This window comes from Alosa sapidissima, chromosome 24 (assembly GCF_018492685.1).
Source record: "Alosa sapidissima isolate fAloSap1 chromosome 24, fAloSap1.pri, whole genome shotgun sequence".
Taxonomy (NCBI): Eukaryota; Metazoa; Chordata; class Actinopteri; order Clupeiformes; family Clupeidae; genus Alosa; species Alosa sapidissima.
This window is the reverse complement of record NC_055980.1, coordinates 16,468,132-16,488,131: the sequence shown is the minus strand read 5'-3', so window position 1 is coordinate 16,488,131 and position 20,000 is coordinate 16,468,132. Positions and strand designations below refer to the sequence as shown.

The following is a 20,000-nucleotide window of genomic DNA, read 5'->3' as shown; positions in this document are numbered from 1 at the left end:
CACACACACACACACACACACACACACACACACACGTTACTACACTCACAGAAGTTAAAAAACACATACACTGTACACACAGACACACACCTACTCACACTTACATTCACACACTCACACACACACACATACACACACACACACACACTTTAGTATCTCATTTTTCTCTCTCAGTCTCTTTCTTGTAAAAGATTATAGTTTTGACTCAAAGAGATTTGTTCTAGGCAGGCAAGGGATGCCAACACTTACAGCACTCTGGAAGATTTAGTCTGATTCCGTTTTCAGAAACACCTGTTTCTACACCTCGGAAATTCTCATCTTTTCATTCTCAGCACCACGTCAACAAGCTCCGTCGTGGAAAAGCCTTAGGAACATAAACAGAAACGCTCACACTACTTGAAAATGAGTACACTGAATCGCAGGGGAGTTAGAATTTCATTTAGCATTTATCATCACTCTTGTCTGGGTGTCTACATTTTGATGTGGGCCTAAAAATCTTAGTCAGCCCTCCCATGTTCAGGAAGTTACCCACATAGTTTTTGATTGAAGTAATTCTTCAATTCTTATCTCGACCATTGGGCTTTTTGTTTTCAGTTATCTGTAGTTAGAATCTTGCCTTTTCTGATGATGTCTCGGCGTGGTGTTCTCCGCTGGGTTTGTCACTGTGCACCTGTGCTCTTGTTTCCACTCTCATCAAGCCGAGCTTCCCAGCTGACTGCCCCGCATGCTGCCCCCCCCCCCAGCTGTAGTTAAGAAAGAGAGGGAAAAGAAGAGAGATGCCACTTCCTGAATTTAAACTAGCCCCCAAAAATGACTTCTACTTTCTCCTCAAGGATGTTTGCTCTTCGTTCAAGTGAAGAGGAGAGAGAGAAAAAAAACATCTGTCAACTTGGAATGAATAGCAGTTGGGCCAATTATTTAATCAGGACTTTGTTTATGATATTTATCACGGGTATTGTCTTAGGTGCTTTCACGGAACTGGAAACTTAAACTAGGAACAGACCTGAAGTCTGCTCCCAATTTTAAGTGGAAGAACAGTTGCAAGGGAAACCTCACGGGGAACAGGGAACAACCACGAGAAGAACACAACTCACATAATTTATTGATATTATAAATCAGCTTGAATACTCCTACAGTGTCAATAAAGATTTCTTCATATGTGTGCACTGGTTGTTAGGTATACCACTGATACAGATTAATATATTTTCATATTCCGTAAATTCAATACTATCTTTTGAGGAGAGTTGGTTATTTTGTAGTTGCTATTTTCAAAGGACGTATATATTTGGAGACTAGTTTTTTTCTTTATAACTTTTGTAAGAAAATGACCATAATCAGTGCCTTGCTTTGAAAGGATTGCTTTGAGGATATTATGTCTCCTCTTTGCTGGTCCTTTGTGTATCTCTGAAATGATTCTGTCTGCCTCTGTCTCTCTGGCCTACTGTTTAATCCCCGATGCAAAAGTGGCTTTTTTGTTTTCAGCTAATAGCCTTATGTTTTTGTTTGTTTGTATGTTTGTATGTTTTCTTTTCTTTCTTCTTCCTTCCTCTTGAAAAAAAAAATAATACAATTTTTGGAGATAAACTCACAGCAATTTAGAAACCGAGTAAGTTATGGCTTTCCTTCTACTTATGTCTGTTCTGTTGTCTCACATGTCCTCCATTTTGTATGTTTTATTTTTTTTTTCCAACTCTACCCTACTCCTGTCTTACTTTATAATATCTGTAACCCCCTCCCTGCCTATAGCTCATCCCTGGCATGGCTTCAGTCCAATGGAATTAATGTGTGTTATAAAGTGTATCCATTTCCTTTTTTTAATCAAAGATAGGATGTTAACCCCTCCCATCACCATATTATATACTCCCTCTTTCCCTTTTATGGGCGTGTCACTTCATGACTGACAGTGTCTGACCTCTGACCCCAGATATAGCTCTCCCTCCGTGCATGCTGTGCACGTCCGGGTGTGCCATTCTATAGACTTGACCACCATGAGGTTTTGTCTCACGTGTGCTATTTCATGCTATAGAATATTCTAGATTCCCAAATCTGTTTTTTTTTTTTTTTATCCTAAGACACCCCATTCAGAAGATAAAGAGTTTTTTCTTTTTCTAAATTGTTGTTACACCCTGACCCCAAGTTACTATAACCCAAGTCCTATCTAGATGACTTACTTGTAAGACTTGCTTGCTGTAGGTAGACACTTTACTGCCCTCTTGTCTCTGACTGATGTCACGATTTCTGATGTTTGTGTCTCTTGGAGATGATGTGTTACGTGTTCACCACACTTGACATCCACGTTAATAATGCATTAATAAGACAAAACTGTAATATATTAACCACAAGTGAAGTTGTAATATTGCCATGAGCACAGAGTGAGTAAACTTAAGAGAGCTTTCAGTTTTGGTAACATGTCACAGCTTTCAGTCCATACCTTTCCTCAGTACTCCCGCTTTGAGGAGACTTGTAGAAGAGCTGCAAGTCTTGATTTTGTCTCTTTGTCCATCTCTCTTTGCAGTACTCACCAACCATGAGGGCCACCTACCTGTCCATGACGGAGGACCAGATACGACACTTTGGGAACGACTTCCAAGCGTAGGCCTGCGGAGTCTCACCACGTCACTCCGTGTCTTCTCCACGTTTTTGAAAGTGAAATTCATATGGTCAACACCAATACGGACACACACACACACACACACACAGGAAATAATATCTTTCCAAAGAAATTAAAATATGAAAGAGAGAGAGACATAGACAGTGTGTGTGTGTGTAATAGTGGTCTCAGTACTAGCCTGCTGCTTTTGGACAATTACTTTTGGAGGACAAGAAGCTGGAGGAGGAGGAAGAGGAAAAGGAGGAGGAGGAAGAGTGCTTGAGAGTCCACACAGACATCGCCACAATTTCTGTCTCATGAAATACAGTTCACAGCATCTCAGGACTTTTCAACAATGCAACCGGTCATCCTCTGTCCTTTCTCTGCTGTCCTCTGCCTCTGGTCTTCCCTCAGCATCCACCTACTCCCCCAGCCTAACTGCTAACCCTGTCATATCAAAGTCTGTATCTGTCATATCACTTAAATGTTAAATGTTTTCGTGCATTGGAACATACAGTACAACAGCTCTTCTGTCTGTCTTCCTGAAATGCTGGTAGATTGTGAGCAAGGATGGAAGATGATCTTGAATGGTAACAAAAGCACATCTTTTGAACAGAATGGATCTCAACAGACTTGACAGTTTTAAGTCTGGAAGCTGTTTTTACCTCGTATGAGGGACACGAAAGAGAGTCTGAATTCATTTCACATTTTGGCAACACATTTCAGTGAAATCTCATTGTATATCTATGGAGGCAACTCCAGTCTTACCATGCAGTCCATGCAGTCTTCTCTGTGTATATTGATAAGAAAAGATGTAGTGCGGAATTGATTAAATTGATTAATAGTGATAGTAATGCCAGTTTTGTAATACCATGAATCTATCATTATTTACTTTGGCCAATGTGGTGAACAAAAAAAAATCGATTAACAAGATGTTCTGTTTAAAGTGAAATAACATTCTGGATGATAATCCGTTTGTCTGTTCGGGAGTGAAAACAATTATGTTGTTTAACAGAAAAATTCTTAGCATGTCCTCTGTGCCTCTTTTCGACATGTTTTCGACCTCCTGTCCCCACCCTCAGCACACTGTACAGCCATCGACGGTTACAATCTGTAGCCTATCGTCTACATGAGCACAGTTTGCTGGCCTCAGAGGAAGCCAACTCTTATGTATGTGGTGTGTGTGTGTGTGTGTGTGTGTGTGTGTTTACAGAGACTGCTCTGTATATGAGCACATGTGTACTCACCAGTGTTTATTGAGGTGTGTGTATGTGGCTAAATCTGTGATACACATGTCTGATGGTGGAGCCAGTGATATTTTGGAACTGTTGATATTTGATATGTTCAACATTTAAACCACACTGTCCATATTCCCTACTAGTGAAACTAGCAAAACATTTTTTAACGACAGTCATATATTTCTCTCTGGGTCCTGTGAAGCACAAAATCATTCAAATGAAGTGCTTGTGAAACTGAAGTAAGGAGTGATTGAGTGAGTACAGTAGCCTACTGTGCACACATGGTGGCCTAACCAAGGCTACTTCATTCCTTGCACTCTGAGCCATTAAAATGCCCCTTTCTGTTTGCATATCCTCCATTAAGACCCTTTTCCATTTCCCATAGCCATGGTAAAACTGTTGAAGTAGGCTAACCAACTTCTGTACATAGCATGTATAATAACAAATTATTTGTGTGTGGATTTTTTTAATTGTTTTATTTTCTGTCTAGTCTATAGCACATGCAAGGCTCTTAGGCCACTAAAGTTTGACTAACAGAGCAATTTGAACTTACTTCTGAACTTAGAGAGCAATTGGAGTTGCTCCAAGACCACGAGCAAGGGGAATATTGTGGTAAAGGCATTTCATGTGTAGCCTTATTGGTGAGTTTTTCTTAATTGTCCATAATGGAACACTGTTGCAATGATGTTTTTAACAAAGTGTCTTCTCAGTTGTGGGAGTAGGTCACTCTTTCCCTTTTAGCAAAGACAAAAAAAAAAATTCTACCACTGTCTGAATTGTCATTGCGCCGAATTTTTCATGTTTTACTTTGTGTTTTCTTTTCTTTTTCTTTTGATGTTGGGTGCATGTGAGTCGACACTGCCCTCCACAGTGAGTGGTGCGTGGTTTCTATGTGGCGTTATTTCTCAGAAGAAGAATAACGGTGTTGACAATAAAAGTACTTTTAAACATGACTCCCCTGTTATTGTAATGAATACACTGTTTTTCAATTGTATCACTTTTAAAGTTCAAGTAGCGGCCGAATAGTTGCAGTCTATGGTTGCAACAGTTCTGGGCGACTAGAAAGTGGACAAGTAGGCGGGTGATGTTGCTAGGATACCATAAACTTTGATAGATTTCAGTTCATCGTGGAACAGGAAATCTGAAACATTGGAGTGATAATAATTCACACCTTCATAATTAGGCATCCACCCCCAAGGGGAAGGTAAGAATAGCATGGCTATTAGAATTGCAGTTAAATACCTTGTTCGCCTTGAATATTCAAGTGTTGTAGGCTTGCTGAAACAGCTGGCCAAAGGATGCGTAGCAATAAAGCTAAATGTTAGCGAAAGGGTTTGGCTAACTACGTTAACGTTAACATACCCGGTTAGCCAGTGAGGTTTGTTGGCCAATGTCAGCTTGACAATAAACAATAACGTCAGAGATATGTCAAGGCTACATGAAGGTAACGTTACCTGTCAGTAATTGTTATCTTTCAATGTTTGTCCATTAACATTTGCGCCCACAGCATTCACAATGGAGATTGTGTATGTGTACACAAAGAAGCGCAGCGACTTTGGTCGACAATGCAATTTCTCGGACCGTCCTGCCGAGCTGCATGTTGACATCCTTCCAGACCCCTCTCTAGCTGCTAACTTTATTGGGAGAGACCCATGTGATGTGCCGACACAATGCACGCAAGAGATGTCGGAACATGAGGTTGGTGTCCCCAAGGTGTTCCCTATGTGATATATTGAGCAACGTTTCCCTAGCAACAAACCATGTCATATTTGAGGGACAAACTGTATGTATTATCATTTATCCATCTACTAAATGAAGAGAGAATTGCAATTCATGAATATCCTCGAAAATGTTTCGTTGTCTGTCTGTGTTAAAAAAGCCAGTTCCACATCTCTTTCAAATTCTTCATTTAAAGGGCCAAGCCTAGGCCTCTATCCATTCTTAATTTCAACATTCAGAGAATAGTTATGTTTTAATGTAAGTTAATGTGACATTGCCAACATTTTCAAGATGAATTCTATCCTCAATTATCACACAACAGTATTCAGTGTCTTAAGTGTTGTGAGATTGCCTTGCTTCGATGAAGGAGATAAGGAGAACCATTTAGTCATCCATACTGAGTTTTTCTAATGACAGCGTAGAGGGCTGTGATGTGAAAATCTTGTCCTCCACCAGGTGAACACAGATCGTTATGACTCTGAGTCACGAGGCATAAACCACGTGGAGGGTGGCTGGCCTAAGGATGTCAATCCCCAAGAGATGGAACAGACCATTCGCTTCCGCAAGAAAGTCGAGAAGGACGAGCACTACATCAATACCATCATGCACCTGGGCAGTGTGAGTGCTGCCCTTCCCCAACAATAGAGTGTGCAGGCTATAAGGGTGTAAAAGATATTTAGTGTGTAGTGGCTTCACCACATATTAATGTCTTCTGGTAACAACATAATGGGGCCCCTGAATAGCCTAGTAATGCAGCTTCGTCTTCATGACAGACCTTTGTTCCTCCGCACCACAGCTCATGGAGCACTGCATCCAGCAGAACAACGCCATCGACATCTACGAGGAGTACTTCCACGACGAGGAGGTGGTGGAGGAGGCTGAGGAGCAGCCATCGGCCAAAACCATCAACGTCTTCAGGTGTGGCGGGGGGTGGCAGTGGTGGCGCATCCATGGAAAATTGTTGTTGTTGTTATCCATGGAAAAATGTTGTTGTTATCCTATCCGCTTACTTATCCTATTCTCGCCCACAGGCACTCTGGTTGTCCTAAGCTGTTATTCTCTCCCTTCTCGTTAACACAATATATGAAAAATGCAGAAGCCTGTGAACTTCAATGTTTACATCAACATAAATATTGAAGGACAGTGTTGCAGAGATTTAAGCCAAGCAACTGTTGTGTCATAAATATTTCAAATGGACTAGTTTCAGCATGCCGTGGTATGTGCGTATGATGCGTTGTAAAGATTTGCTTTGATTGACAGGACAGAAATGATGCAACAGGAGGATAATGGGGAAGGGAGATGACGGGGGGAATGACCACTGGCTGGACTCAAACCTTAGTCCATTATGTTTCCCTGGGTGCTGATACTTCCACCGTGCAAAAGCTCCAGTAGTGCTACCTCTGAGATGTCATTGCTACTCTCTCCCACAGAGACCCCAACCCGGTGAAGCGCACAGCCACCAGTCTCTCCTGGCACCCCGATGGCAGCCGCAAGCTTGCCGTGGCCTACTCCTCCCTCGAGTTTCAGAGGACAACTCAGGACATGTGCTATGACTCCTACATATGGGACATTGGTACGTTGTGTCCGTTCATCCTTCTGGCCGTCTGTCTATATATATATATATATATATATCTGTGTGTGTCTATCTATCTATCTATCTATCTATCTATCTATCTATCTATCTATCTGTCTGTCTTTCGGTCTGTCTGTCTCATGTGTGTAGAGTTTGAAGCTTAGTTGTTGATTTGTTCCCTGCAGAGAACCCCAATAAGCCTGACATGACTCTAAAACCAGTGTCCCCTCTCGTCTGTCTGGAGTACAACCCCAAAGACTCGCATGTCCTGATTGGAGGAAGTTACAACGGCCAGCTCGGTGAGTCCACACTAACCCTCACCTCTCAAATAACTTCTATTGTGCAAAGTTGTGAGGAACTAATTTTTTGGTATTGGTAAAAACAGACTGGCTTCAACCTCAGATTGAGCCTGATTCTTCTGTGTCTCATATATCAGCCCGAAATACCTTACAAACCCATGCTCTCAAATGAAGTCGTGGCCTAAAGCCCGCTTCCTCTGTTCGACTATAACGAGCCACGATTGAGCCATTAGATTTGCATCATTCGACTTAAAGGTTGTCTCGCTTATCCTATTCAGTGTATTTATGCAGTCTGGAAAAAAATAAAAACCCTCTCTCCCAATCTCTCTATGTCCCTAATTGCCTAGAGTTGTTTTGTTTGTTAATGGAATGGCTTACGTAAGGCCATTCAAGGGCAGCTTTTAGGCCATCTCGTCCAGACTGAGGTTAAGACTGCTGGCTATAAAGTGGACTTATGTGTAGAGAGTTTGATTAACATGTGGCTATATCCATATTCATGTGTCCACCTGGGTGCAAATTGAGGTTAGGTGTGTGTGAGTGTGTGTCTGTGTGTGTGTGTGTGTGTGTGTGTCTGATCAGGTGTGTGTGCATATTCAAGCCGCTGTGTTCTCTCCCACTTACTTCTGCCGCGGTTGTGTACTCTCACCTCTACTCTCACCCCTACTTTGCATATGCATGGGCTCACTGGCTTGCTCGCCCGCTGACTGACTCACTGGCCTGTCCTTGCTCAGCCTACTGGGACACGCGCAAAGGCAGCCAGCCTGTGGAGATGTCGGCCATCGAGCACAGCCACAGGGACCCCGTCTACAAGGTCATCTGGCTCCAGTCGAAGACGGGCACAGACGCCTTCTCAGCCTCCACAGATGGCCAGGTCAGCAGGTGGACCTCCACACACACACCCAGGGCACTCTGTTTCTGCCAACACCAATAGAGAGAGAACAGATTGACCCTCATTGAGGGATTAATTACCTGCAGATAAGAACACACAGGTAGCCCAGGGAAAAAGTGAAGCAGGCATGTTTTAATACTTTCTTTATGAAATATAGTATGTATTTTACATAACATTAAATATTTATCATTCTTTCTGTGTATACTCTGTTACCCTGTTGGCCTGTCTGTGTACCTATCTGCTGTGTCACTGTGTGTGTTTTTCTGTTGTCCAGGTGCTGTGGTGGGACATCCGTAAGTTTACTGAGCCGACAGAGCGTCTGATCCTGGACCCCAGCAAGAAAGGCAACCTTGAGAACGCGCTAGGGGCCATCTCTCTGGAGTTTGAGACCACCATGGTATGAGACGAGAGACCACATACCCACAGGAGCGACCGACTACTAGGTCACACAGACTCACACATTCACACACACACACACACACAGAGACAAGGCTATGGTCAATTTCAACAGTGTAAAGCACATGCCATGTAATGATTATGGTACTACATATTGATAGCTACTGTATTTTCGTCCACTACAGCTTTTTAAATAGAGTAAATAAAAAGAGTTATGACGTTTTATCGTACTTCCTTTCACACATTATGAGTGTAACTTGAATGTCTTTGAAGCTTTGGCTGCATGACAACAGTAAAGGCACTGAATCTGAATGGCCCAACTCTCGTTGTCCAGCCAACCAAGTTCATGGTGGGGACTGAGCAGGGCCTGGTGGTGTCCTGCAACCGCAAGGCCAAGACGCCCGCCGAGAAGATTGTGTGCACCTACAGCGGCCACCACGGCCCAATCTACTCCCTGCAGAGGAACCCGTTCTTCCCCAAGAACTTCCTGACCGTGGCCGACTGGACCGCGCGCATCTGGTCCGAGGACATCAAGGAGTCCTCCATCATGTGGACCAAGTAAGTGGATAGGCAGGCACAGCAACATCACTCTGAGATTAGAAATAAACAATAATAAAAATGGTTGGTACATCTAGCAGGATTTCCAGAAAAGCTAGAGGCAACACAGAATGTGCATTCAAGCAGACTGAAAACACTTGAAGCAGCACTCTCAGTGTTGGTCCTAATGAGTTGAGTCACTTGATTCAAGTTCACATGTGATAAAAGAGCCTGTTTGTGAGAGCTCCATCTCATGCCAGGAAGTTAGCAGCACTCTTAGTCAGTCACAGCCAATCTCTTAGCTTCTATTTCCAGTAAGTGCTCAGTGTGTTTCCACTAAAGTACTTTTTCTACATGGAAGGTAGCATCATATAGCCAACAGGGTGTTGAATCCATTAGTGTTTTCTCATCAATAACATGAAGAAAAATAAATCAATGGTTTCTTTAATCTTACGATCACGATAAAAAAATATGGATTTGGCAGTGGTTTTCACAGCCTGGTGAGAATATCTTCCTCCCCACCTGCAGGTATCACACAGCAAACTTGCTGGACGGCTGTTGGAGTCCCATGCGTCCCTCTGTCTTCTTCACTGTCAAAATGGACGGGACATTAGACGTGTGGGACTTCCTGTTCAAGCAGAATGACCCCATGCTCACCCTCAAGGTACAGTATGGATGGCTCAGACCCAGGGGTTCTGGATTCTATAAATCTCCAGTTCCTTTGATAGTTGTGAAAACACACACATACTGTAAATATGTATATATATATGGGCCTTTAATTCTTCTCATTTGAAATGGGGGACTTAAGTTAATTTTATGAAATTCAAATGTGTTGTCACAGGTGTTTGGAATACAGCCCAGGACAACTAGAACAATTAATTTAATTTAATTGGTGTCTTTTAAAAATAAGTGTGGGTGTATGTGTAGGTTTGGTTAATGTATGTGGGGGAAAAAGAGAGAGAGAGAGACAGAAGCTAAGCTTTTGAAGCAAGGCTTGGCTGATGGCACTGTGTTGCACAAACAAAATCAGGTGGGTGCTTTCTTGGTCAGTCAGCGATTCTGTCTAATTACTATTGAGTGTGTGTGGGTGTGTGTTTGTTTGTTTATGTGTGCATACATCTAAGTGTGTGTTATCATGTTATTATGTGTGTATGTGTTTATCTACTTACGATTGTGCTCACTATCAAACACACTGTGTGTGTGTGTGTGTGTGTGTGTGTGTGTGTGTGTGCGCGCGCCTGTATGTGTGTGTGTGTGTGTGTGTCTGGTCAGGTGTGTGACGAGGCTCTGTACAGCATGCGGGTGCAGGATAGCGGGCGCTTCATCGCTTGTGGCTCCCAGTTGGGGACAGCCACTCTGCTGGAGGTCTCCTCTGGACTCTGCACGCTTCAGAGGAACGAAAAGGCCCTGGCCACCGCGGTAAGAGCGCATCCATGATCCTCACCACACTCAATCAACAGCCGTAGCCCGATAGTGTAGCACTAGCATGACCCTTAAAGGTGTACTGTCACACCGGTGTGCCTGGAATGTTGGAAAATTAACATTCTAAAGAATATCTGGGTTCATTCTCTTTTTAGGGCTCTGGGTTCATTGAATTCAACATAGAATTTTTGGACCTTGAACTGTTGCGGAACGGACTCTTAGATGTTAGAATGTTCAAAAACCCACACCTTTAAGGGTTAAAGTATTTCACATGTGTTAGTGTGCTCGCAGGTTGAGATGTTATGTTGCGCTGGTAGTGAGTGGCATATACTAAATTGCCATAATGTGGGACACCTACTGTAAGCCTCTTGTGAGGCTCTTCCTCAAAGTGAGGCTCTTCCTCAAAGTAATGAATGCCGGTAAAACTATGGGAAAGCCAAAACTGTAGAGTCCTGTCATCAAAATTGGATGTGGATTTAATATGTTGTCCTCACATTGATGCAGCCTAATATAGCCTACTACAGAAGTCAGAAAAGCAAAAAAGAAATGTGCCACATTAGGGCAATCCACCCTACATGCAGATGTCTGTTATGTGTAGTACAAGGTATAGCAAGTACAACAGGCTTAATCAGTTGCCTGTTTGTCCACCAGTTTAACACTGTCCTAACTGCATAGTGCATACTGTACAACTCGAGTGAGCATCAGCAACAAAATGGCTTTGACTACTTTGTGTTTTGAATTAGAATGATCTAACTGGACCCAATCAAAGCAGTGCTGTGCAGCGCAATGTGACATGACGTTTTGCCGGACAACCCTGTTTTGTATCTTCTTTTCTCCTGCTCGCTGTTGTTCTGCTATATGGAACGAGAAACATGACACAGTAGAATGGCATATCTATATATTCCCATAGATCCAGTGTGGACAGAAAGCATGCAGTGCTACGCGCCAGTCAGAAGCTTGCATGCGGTGAGGAGAAGCTGTAATCGTACATGTAGGAGAGAGGACAGAAGTGTTGAGTCAGAATGCACTTAGATAAGACCACCAGTAGAGGGAGCTGTAGTGCCAGCTGGAACACCCTGACCATAGATGGGTCCAAGCGCCTACGGGGATCCCGGTTTGAAATCCAGCTCTCTTTTTAACCCGTTTCTTGCCACTCTCAACTGTCAAATCTGCAAAAAGTCAAAAAGCTCCTGAAAATATACTTAAAAAAAAAAAAAACTAAGAAAAGACCACAGGCATAGACGCAGCATGATACATCACTGCTACGTACGCAATCAGCATAAAACATATGCAAAACAATGCAAAGCCAAGCATTTTACGGTGCAGGCTTATCAGCAAAGTCCATACTATCCTCTGGAGAGTCACAAAGATATCTAGGCTAGCGGTTAATGTTGGGCCATCTGTGGCCATGTTTGGACAAGATCATTAGCTACAATTAGCAGCTCCTCTTATCTGAGTGATCTCAGGCAAACCAGAAAGCCATTCATGATCCGTAGTAGCCTTGCTGGTCTCAGAGAACCATGGGTGAGTTTAGTTGACAAAAATGCACCAGCAGTGAAAGATGTCGATTTGGGAGGATTTATAGCACAGCGGTAGTGTCGGTATCCAATGCCACATACGGACCCAGTACCGGTACTCATGCCCGTGTCCGACCTGAGGTCATTTTTGTCTTTCAGGTTTCCTTTTACATCTTTCTCTCTCACTCATTTCCTCTCCACTCTTCACTGTCCTATCAAATCTCCTTCCCTCTGGCAGACGATACAGGGCACTGTTTGCTGACTCAAAGACAGCTTCTTTCCCCAAGCAGTCACTCTGTTGAACACTCAGTAACAGCCCCCACCCTCATACTGAACAAAGTCAATCAACACTGTTCTGCTCATCTACCTGTATTATTAATACATGATCATTGCACTGAACCGCCTTGCACTATATTTTTAATCTTAAACCTCAGTCTATACTGATATTGCACTATCCCCACCCTTTCAACTGTATATTGCATCTTGCTTGTGTCTGTTGAGGGGTCCACGACCATGGTTGTTGTTGTTGTTGTACCATTGTCATTGTTTTATGTTTGTTTGTAAGCACTTTGGTTCAACTCAGTTGTTTTTAAATGTGCTATAGAAATAAAGTTGACTTGACTTGACTTGACTTGACAACACCCCCCCGGCAACTGCACTACCATATACCACCCATAGTGTCTATCTATTTATTTATTTGCAAATGTACATTCTGTATTTATTCTCATACATAGACATATTCTACTGCCTTCATTCTATTCTTACTGTTCTGTTTTTATTCTTTTTACTCCTTTATGTTGTTTATTTATTTATTTATTTATTTATTGTATCCTTACAGTATATGTTATGTGAATGTTGTACTTGCGAGCAAGATTAACCGGAGTCAAATTCCTTGTTTGTGTACGCAAATCTGGCCAATAAAGCTGATTCTGATTCTGAAATAAAGGCAAAAAAGCCACAAAATAAAACTTAAAAACAGAGGTCAATTTACCCAACAAAGTACAGTTGCTGTATGTATATATATATTGTGTGACGGAGTAAACAATTTGGTCAAAGATGTCTTCCTTATGTCGTCCATATGAGTGTGTGTGTGTGTGTGTGTGTGTGTGTGTCTGTGTTTGTGTCTGGTGCCCTGATGTTCTCCTGTGTTCCTACCCTGGCCATATGTTTTCCTCAATCATTCAAATCAGAGTGTGTGTGTGTGTGTGTGTGTGTGGTGCCCTGATGTTCTGTGTCCCTCCCCTGGCCAGATGTTTGAGCGGGAGACCAAGCGGGAGAAGATCCTGGAGGCGCGGCACCGCGAGATGAGGCTGAAGGAGCGCAGCCGCTCTGAGCAGAGCAAGGAGGACGACGCCAAGGAGATGGACGGCGAGGAGAGCGCCGACGACATGCTGGCCCGCACCGAGAAGGAGTTCTTCGACCTGGTGGTGTCCGAGCAGAAGAAGAGGGCCAAAGACGAGGAGAAGGACAAAGCCATAGAGCAGGTGGGAAGGAGAGACGTGTGCATTTAGTCATTTTTGGGGGGTTTTGTCTAAATTACTTACCACAGTGGCTTTCACAACTTTTCACAATGAGTACCACCTACGAAAACAATTGGCTCTCCAAGTACCACCATTATGACTGGCATTAAAATACAGGTGCTTAGGCCAATTCAACTACATATTTTACATACTGTTTTGCATGGTCAAGTCTTTATGAAAAGACACCTTGTGTCTGAGTACCACTAGTGAGAGTCCGCGTACCACAGTTTGAGAACCAATTGTTCAAAATATCTTACATTATGTTACATAAAATAACTATATCTTGTGATGCCAGTCAAAGGGTTGTCAGAGATTTCTTTGCAGTAATACGGATGGCTGAAATGATTTCTAGGTGGTTTCATTAGGAACCTTTCCTGAGAAGGTTCTTGCTTGAGCCTTTATTGGTTCCTCTGTGGCAACCAGCAAAGAACCCCCTCTGTAAAGAGTGGAACAAAAGATCTTCAGTCGTCTGCTTGAACACTTTGTGACCCCAACATGTTATGTAACCCTTTAGCTAATACCAGTTTCCATTCAGTGAATTCACGCAGCCACTTGCCTGATGGTCACCAAGGAGCGACCGTTCAGTGTTGCTCAGATGGTCAGCTAGTTCTGGATGGAGGCTGTTTTCTCCACTCTGTCCTGTCTGCTCCATTAGTTTCCTGCCAGATGTAACGGCACCTTGTTGCTGTGAGATTAGAGCTGAGCTCGTCTTGGTCCACTGGCCAGGGAAGATAAGGCGTGCCGGCCATCTATATATAGCCATGGGAGCTGGTGCCTGAACATAAATGCGGTGTGCGTATAAAACACACACACACACACACACACACACACACAAGCGGAAATCAATAACCATTAGCGATGCGATTGAATGTCTGAATGCATCTGCATCAGGAGATGGCATCAGGTCCTACGTCAGGTCTAGTGACATCAGCAGTGCAGCACAAGCCCCCAGCACACTCTCCCCAGCTGTCACTCTCTCTTAAGCTGTTAAGTTTTTTTTTTTTTGGCATGGTTCACATTGGTTGCACCATTCATATTCTAACAGCCCCCCCAAAATAATGAAATAGCTAAAAAATACATAACATGCTTAAATACTTTATTGTATATATTACGATATTGTAACCGGAGGGTTGCCGGTTCGAACCCCGACCAGTAGGAACGGCTGAAGTGCCCTTGAGCAAGGCACCTAACCGCTCACTGCGCCGGGATTAGTGTGTGCTTCATCTCACTGTGTGTTCACTATGTGCTGAGTGTGTTTCACTAATTCACGGATTGGGATAAATGCAGAGACCAAATTTTGATCAAAAGAGTATATATACTTATACTTATACTTATACTTATACAGTGCTTCACTTTTTCCACATTTCGTTATGTTTCAGACTCATCTTAAAATGGATTCAATTATTTATTTTCTCATCAATCTACACACAATACTCCCAACACCCCACAAAAAAGCAAATGTTTGGAGTGTTTTGTAAATTTATAAAACAAATAATACAACATTACAACTTGATTGGAGTCCAACTGTGCCTAAATGAATTTGCTGGACATTAGTAGGAAAGGCACACACATCTCTTTATATAAGGTCTCACAGTTGATAGTGTATGTCAGAGTGAAAAGCAAGCCACGAGGTAGAGAGAATTGTCCGTAGACCTGCAAGACAGGGTTGTGTGAAGACACAGATCTGGGGAAGGGTACAAGAAAATTTCTGCAGCATTGGAGCATGCTCAAAAGCACGGTAGCCTCCATCATTCTCAAATGGAAAAGTTTGGAACAACCAACAGTCTTCCTAGATTTGGCTGCTCAGCCTAACTGAGTAATCCGGGACGAAGGGCCTTGATTAGACAGGTAACCAAGGACCCAGTGGTCACTATGAATGAGATTTAGAGTTCCTTTGAGAAGATAAGAGAAGCCTAAAGAAGGACAAACATCAGTGCAGCTCAGTGCCTGGTTTCTTCCACACACGTCGTTGGGAATTCTGGCCAAATAGTTCAGTCTTTGTTTCATCAGACGAGATCTTACTTCTCATGGTCTGAGAGTCGTTCAGGTGCGTTTTGGCAAACTCCCAGCACAAAATGTCCTCCATCTGGCCACTCTACCATAAAGGCCTGATTGGTGGAGTGCTGCACTGATGTTTGTCCTTCTTTAAACTTCTTTAAGCCAGTGAATTCATTTAGGTACAGGTCGACTCCAATCAAGTTGTAGAAGCATCTCAAGGGCCATTGATAGAAATAGGATGCACCAAAGTTCAATGTCAAGTGTCATAACAAAGGGTCTGAATACTTATGTACTTATGTTGCTTTTTGCTACTTGTGTTGGAGTATTGTGTGTAGATTGATGAGAAAAAAATAATTGAATCCATTTTAAGATGAGTCTGAAACATAACAAAATGTTGGAAAAAGTGAAGCGCTGTTAATACTTTCCGCATGCATGGTAGAACTCTAGCTGTGAATTGTACATTAGTGTTCTCAGGCCTGTAATTAATGAAAGGACTCATTGTGCTCACCATGCAGAATGGTCTGAAAGTGTGAGATTGATCGAGTAATTGGCACATTCAAGGAAATGATAGGCTGGGGATGATGCATTAACTCAGTCGAGGTGTTTGAATTGACATGCTACATTCATTTTTTTTTTTGTCTTATTACAGGAAAAAGATGTCTGCGATATAAAGGAAATCTGAAGCAGAGGATGGGGCGGCACTGTATTGTCATATTGAAATGCCACATGATGTGTTTTGAATAAAGAGTGAGAAAGGGAACAGACAGTGGTGCTCATGCACAAAAGAAGTGCTGCTGTGCACTAAAGAATGAGACAAAGCCTGTTCCGTGCATTGACTGCTGCTTTCCATGATTAAAGATATTTTTTTGCTATTTTGAAATAATTAGATGTGTGGGATTGTGACACTTTGTGAGCAAAAATGTCCTACAGTGGTCTGTTTTAATTTACTCCTTAATGTTGTTTTAGCACAGTAGGTCTATACATAAACTATTAACATTAGATTAATATTTCAATGTGGTAATATGGTGGCAGCATGGAGGGGAGTGTCTCCAGGACGCTGGTTTCACTGTTAAGCCTTCATGAGGTGTCGTGGGCCTAACTTAACGAAACATCGGTGAATGAGGGTGCCCACTTGATAACCCCAATGACATGCCGCATACTATATACTGCTGTTGGATTGGCCATTTGTATTGTGCTTGTGACCATTTGTTGGAGGATTTGTGGGTAGTGTGCTTTTTAAAGTTAAACTTGAGCAGGGGCTTCTGAATGTGTTTTTACCTTGGATTTTGGCACAAGGGATTTTAACATCTAATCCTGTGTATTAATGTAATGTAAAGATTAGATTAAATTAGATTAGATTAAATTAAATTAAATTAAATTAAATTAAATTAAATTAAATTAAATTAAATTAGATTAGATTCAACTTTATTGTCATTGTGCAGAGTACAAGTACAAAGACAACGAAATGCAGTTTGCGTCTAACCAGAAGTGCAAAAAAAAAAGTGCAATGTGACAGAAAGTATAGACAGGACAATACAAATATAGTGCTGAATACATATACATACACATATAGTGCTGAATACATATATATACTGTTGGTTTACAAAAGGTGCTTTAGAGTAATATAATTTAAATCAAATCTTCAACTGGTATTTTATCATCTTAGCCTAATTCTATTTTTTAGGTACAGAAATTGAAACAACATAGTTTTTCATGTCTGCATTATGCAATACTATTATGCAATTATAAATACATTACTGTAAGTAGGCTACTGTAACTATAAGTCAGTTTGGACAAAAGCGTATGCAAAAACTAACGCTTATTATTACACAAACAACATTAGGGTAATGAACTAGCGCACAAAGAATAGAGCACATCTTGTGTTCTTTTCATGGATTGCGCACGAAGAAAGCGCTTGTTGATGTGTTCTACAAAGTCACCGGTAGGTGTCATGGCAGAGTATCCCCTACTGAGCAAGGAAGCGGTGGACCGCGAGCGCATCAGTCGCGTTTAATGACGAGTATATGAGCCTGCGAAGAATGCCCCTGTGTACACTTTACTACTGATCTCTAAGGGGATCCAGGAACAACACAGGAGTCGTCAGATGAAGAGGAGAGTGAAGGTTGAGAGGAAAGCCAGCTGACAACAACAAGCTGCCGTGTTTTCCACGTTCTCCGGCGTTCCTAGGCTTGTTTCATAGAACATTATCGGAAGACTTCACACGGAAATGAGCGATGTACATTTAAATTGCGAGAGATTCTAAATGATTGCGCTGCCTTTTGTTGAATATACATACGGAAGACTGGTCAGCTGCTCTGGCAAACGAATGTAGGCTAAACGTCAATTAAATTACTGTAAGGTTGTTACTATTTTTTTCCTTTTACGCAGCTTAGACATGGTATTGCGCAAAATGTTAGTTAGTGTGCCCGATTCAGAATAGACATTTCGTGTTCTGCGAGGGAGACGCACTTCGGAGAGTCATGAAGGACACATCTGAATCAAAGGACCAACAACTAACTGTGAGTTACCAATGACATAAGTCCAAACAGTTCTAATGCTTTATGTAATCTAATGTTTTTTACTGCTCAGAACATGTCTTCTATAACGGGCTAGATCTCCTTTCTATGTGATCTGTGCTCTTCTGGCCCAGATCTGAATAATTCACGTGGACAGTCTCAGTTGCCTGTCCCCCAATATACAGTAGACAGGTCTCTATCATCGCACTGCCTGTCCTGTAGGCTACAGCCACTAAATAGTAGGCTAGTTGTGATGGTTGAGCCCGTTTCTCCATGATCTTTCTTAGAACTCACATGGTTGTTGATATCCCAGACACGCAGTTTGAAAGAGTTTTGCTAGGCCCTCTAATTTAATTGTATAGGTCAAACAGACACCTTGGAGTAGGAATAGTGGGAAAATAGGCTATGTTTGGATCTGTCCCGACTCCCATTTGAAGATATGGGCTCGTATTGCGCACTGTAGGCCTACTTTACTCTTCTTGTAGCATTTCTCGAGGGCAGGATATCCCATTCTAAGTAACTGCCCAATGTTATTTGTTTTCACACACATACACACACAGTGGAGAAATGTTTTTAATATTGTGTGTTTGTATGGGCCTTGAGCTTTAAAAATGATGTTCAGATAAGTACAATTATAGGTACATGTAATGTTTATGTATTATAATTGCATTACAAAATTCACTGACTCGTCAGCGAAACTGTAAGCCTACAGTACATCTCACAGCAGGTGCACAGCACAACTGATTACAGTGATAGACATGTTTCCCTGTAGGCTTTTTCACATACTAGGACACCAGTATCTGAATACTCACCTTGTACTCAAAGTGTGCCATCATAAGTTTAATATTAAATTAAGTTAGTATTTTCATTCTCAGGTTGCCTTGCGAATCCGACCCCTCAGTGATGCTGAGCAAGAAGAAGGAGCCTCCATAGTCGCCCACAGGGTGGATGACCAGGTCAGTGTGTGTGTGTGTGTGTGTGTGTGTGTGTGTGTGTGTGTGTACACACCATTATGTGCTGATTCTTTCTCGTTCAGTAAGGACGATGACAATAGGGGTTTTGGTCTAAGGAAAGGCAACTATGCTCAAAGATGTGTGGCCTTTATGGATGTTTGTATACAGGGTGGACCAGGGTGGAGTGAGTGTATGGGCATATCGGTGCATGTGTCTGTGTGCGTGTGTGCGTGCTGTGGCCAGCCCTAGCTGAGATAATACACTCAGGAACTCCTGTCGACAGATGAGTCAGTTACAGGATCATCACACCTCAAGTATATTTATTTGTGTGTGTGTGTGTGTGTGTATCTGTGTGAGTGTATCTGTCTGTGTGTTTGTGTGTGTGTGTGTGTATGTGTTTGTCTGTCTGTCAAGCTGGTGCGTGATGTGCAGCTGCTGACTAACTGGCCAGCTCATTTAGTTTGTTACGCATCAAGGCGATGCTGCCGCCAGTGTGCTGCTTAATGTCACCAGATGATGCTCCTGGTGAGCAGAACACCTGCTGAGGGCTGAGCACTGTTTAAGGTCACCTTTCCACTACCATTTCCGATTTACACTTTGTACGGATCCAAGTGCCCACAGGGACCCAGGTTCGAATCCGATCTGCGTTCATATCCCGATCCCACCCCATCTCTATCTCCCACTCACTTCCTGTCGGTCTTCACTGTCCTGTCCAAATAGAGGCAAAAAGCCCAAAAAATATGATGTAAAACTATGACAAATGTGAACAGGTTATGAAGTTAAGAAGTTCGTGTCTGCTAAAACGGCAGATACTTTCATTGAAACGTAGGTTT

The 20,000-nt window shown here is 42.4% G+C and overlaps 3 protein-coding genes across 5 annotated transcripts in view; all 3 read left to right on the top strand.

The window, feature by feature from the left end:
• The window catches only part of ttyh2 (tweety family member 2), an 88,031-nt gene extending 83,250 nt beyond the window's left edge, over window positions 1-4,781 (top strand). The window contains exons 14-15 of one of the 2 annotated variants that reach the window (XM_042082024.1): window positions 1,580-1,606; window positions 2,516-4,781. In XM_042082024.1, the coding sequence (XP_041937958.1) occupies window positions 1,580-1,606; window positions 2,516-2,596 (108 nt within the window). In that variant the 3' untranslated portion in view covers window positions 2,597-4,781. The remainder of the gene's footprint in view (window positions 1-1,579; window positions 1,607-2,515) is intronic. The other variant, XM_042082025.1, reaches the window with a different exon arrangement.
• A 125-nt stretch (window positions 4,782-4,906) lies between these two features.
• dnai2b (dynein, axonemal, intermediate chain 2b) lies at window positions 4,907-16,581 on the top strand. The gene is made up of 13 exons (XM_042082021.1): window positions 4,907-5,032; window positions 5,336-5,526; window positions 6,004-6,165; window positions 6,344-6,465; window positions 6,978-7,120; window positions 7,306-7,419; window positions 8,151-8,290; window positions 8,583-8,705; window positions 9,039-9,262; window positions 9,770-9,905; window positions 10,514-10,660; window positions 13,431-13,664; window positions 16,348-16,581. The coding sequence occupies exons 2-13, from the start codon at window positions 5,344-5,346 to the stop codon at window positions 16,378-16,380; spliced, it is 1,761 nt and encodes a 586-aa protein (XP_041937955.1). The 5' UTR covers window positions 4,907-5,032; window positions 5,336-5,343; the 3' UTR covers window positions 16,381-16,581.
• A 1,138-nt stretch (window positions 16,582-17,719) lies between these two features.
• kif19 (kinesin family member 19) overlaps window positions 17,720-20,000 on the top strand; it is a 50,476-nt gene continuing 48,195 nt past the window's right edge. For both annotated transcript variants that reach the window (XM_042082018.1, XM_042082017.1), the window contains exons 1-2: window positions 17,720-18,217; window positions 19,090-19,170. In XM_042082018.1, coding sequence (XP_041937952.1) covers window positions 18,179-18,217; window positions 19,090-19,170 — 120 coding nt within the window. In that variant the 5' untranslated portion in view covers window positions 17,720-18,178. The remainder of the gene's footprint in view (window positions 18,218-19,089; window positions 19,171-20,000) is intronic.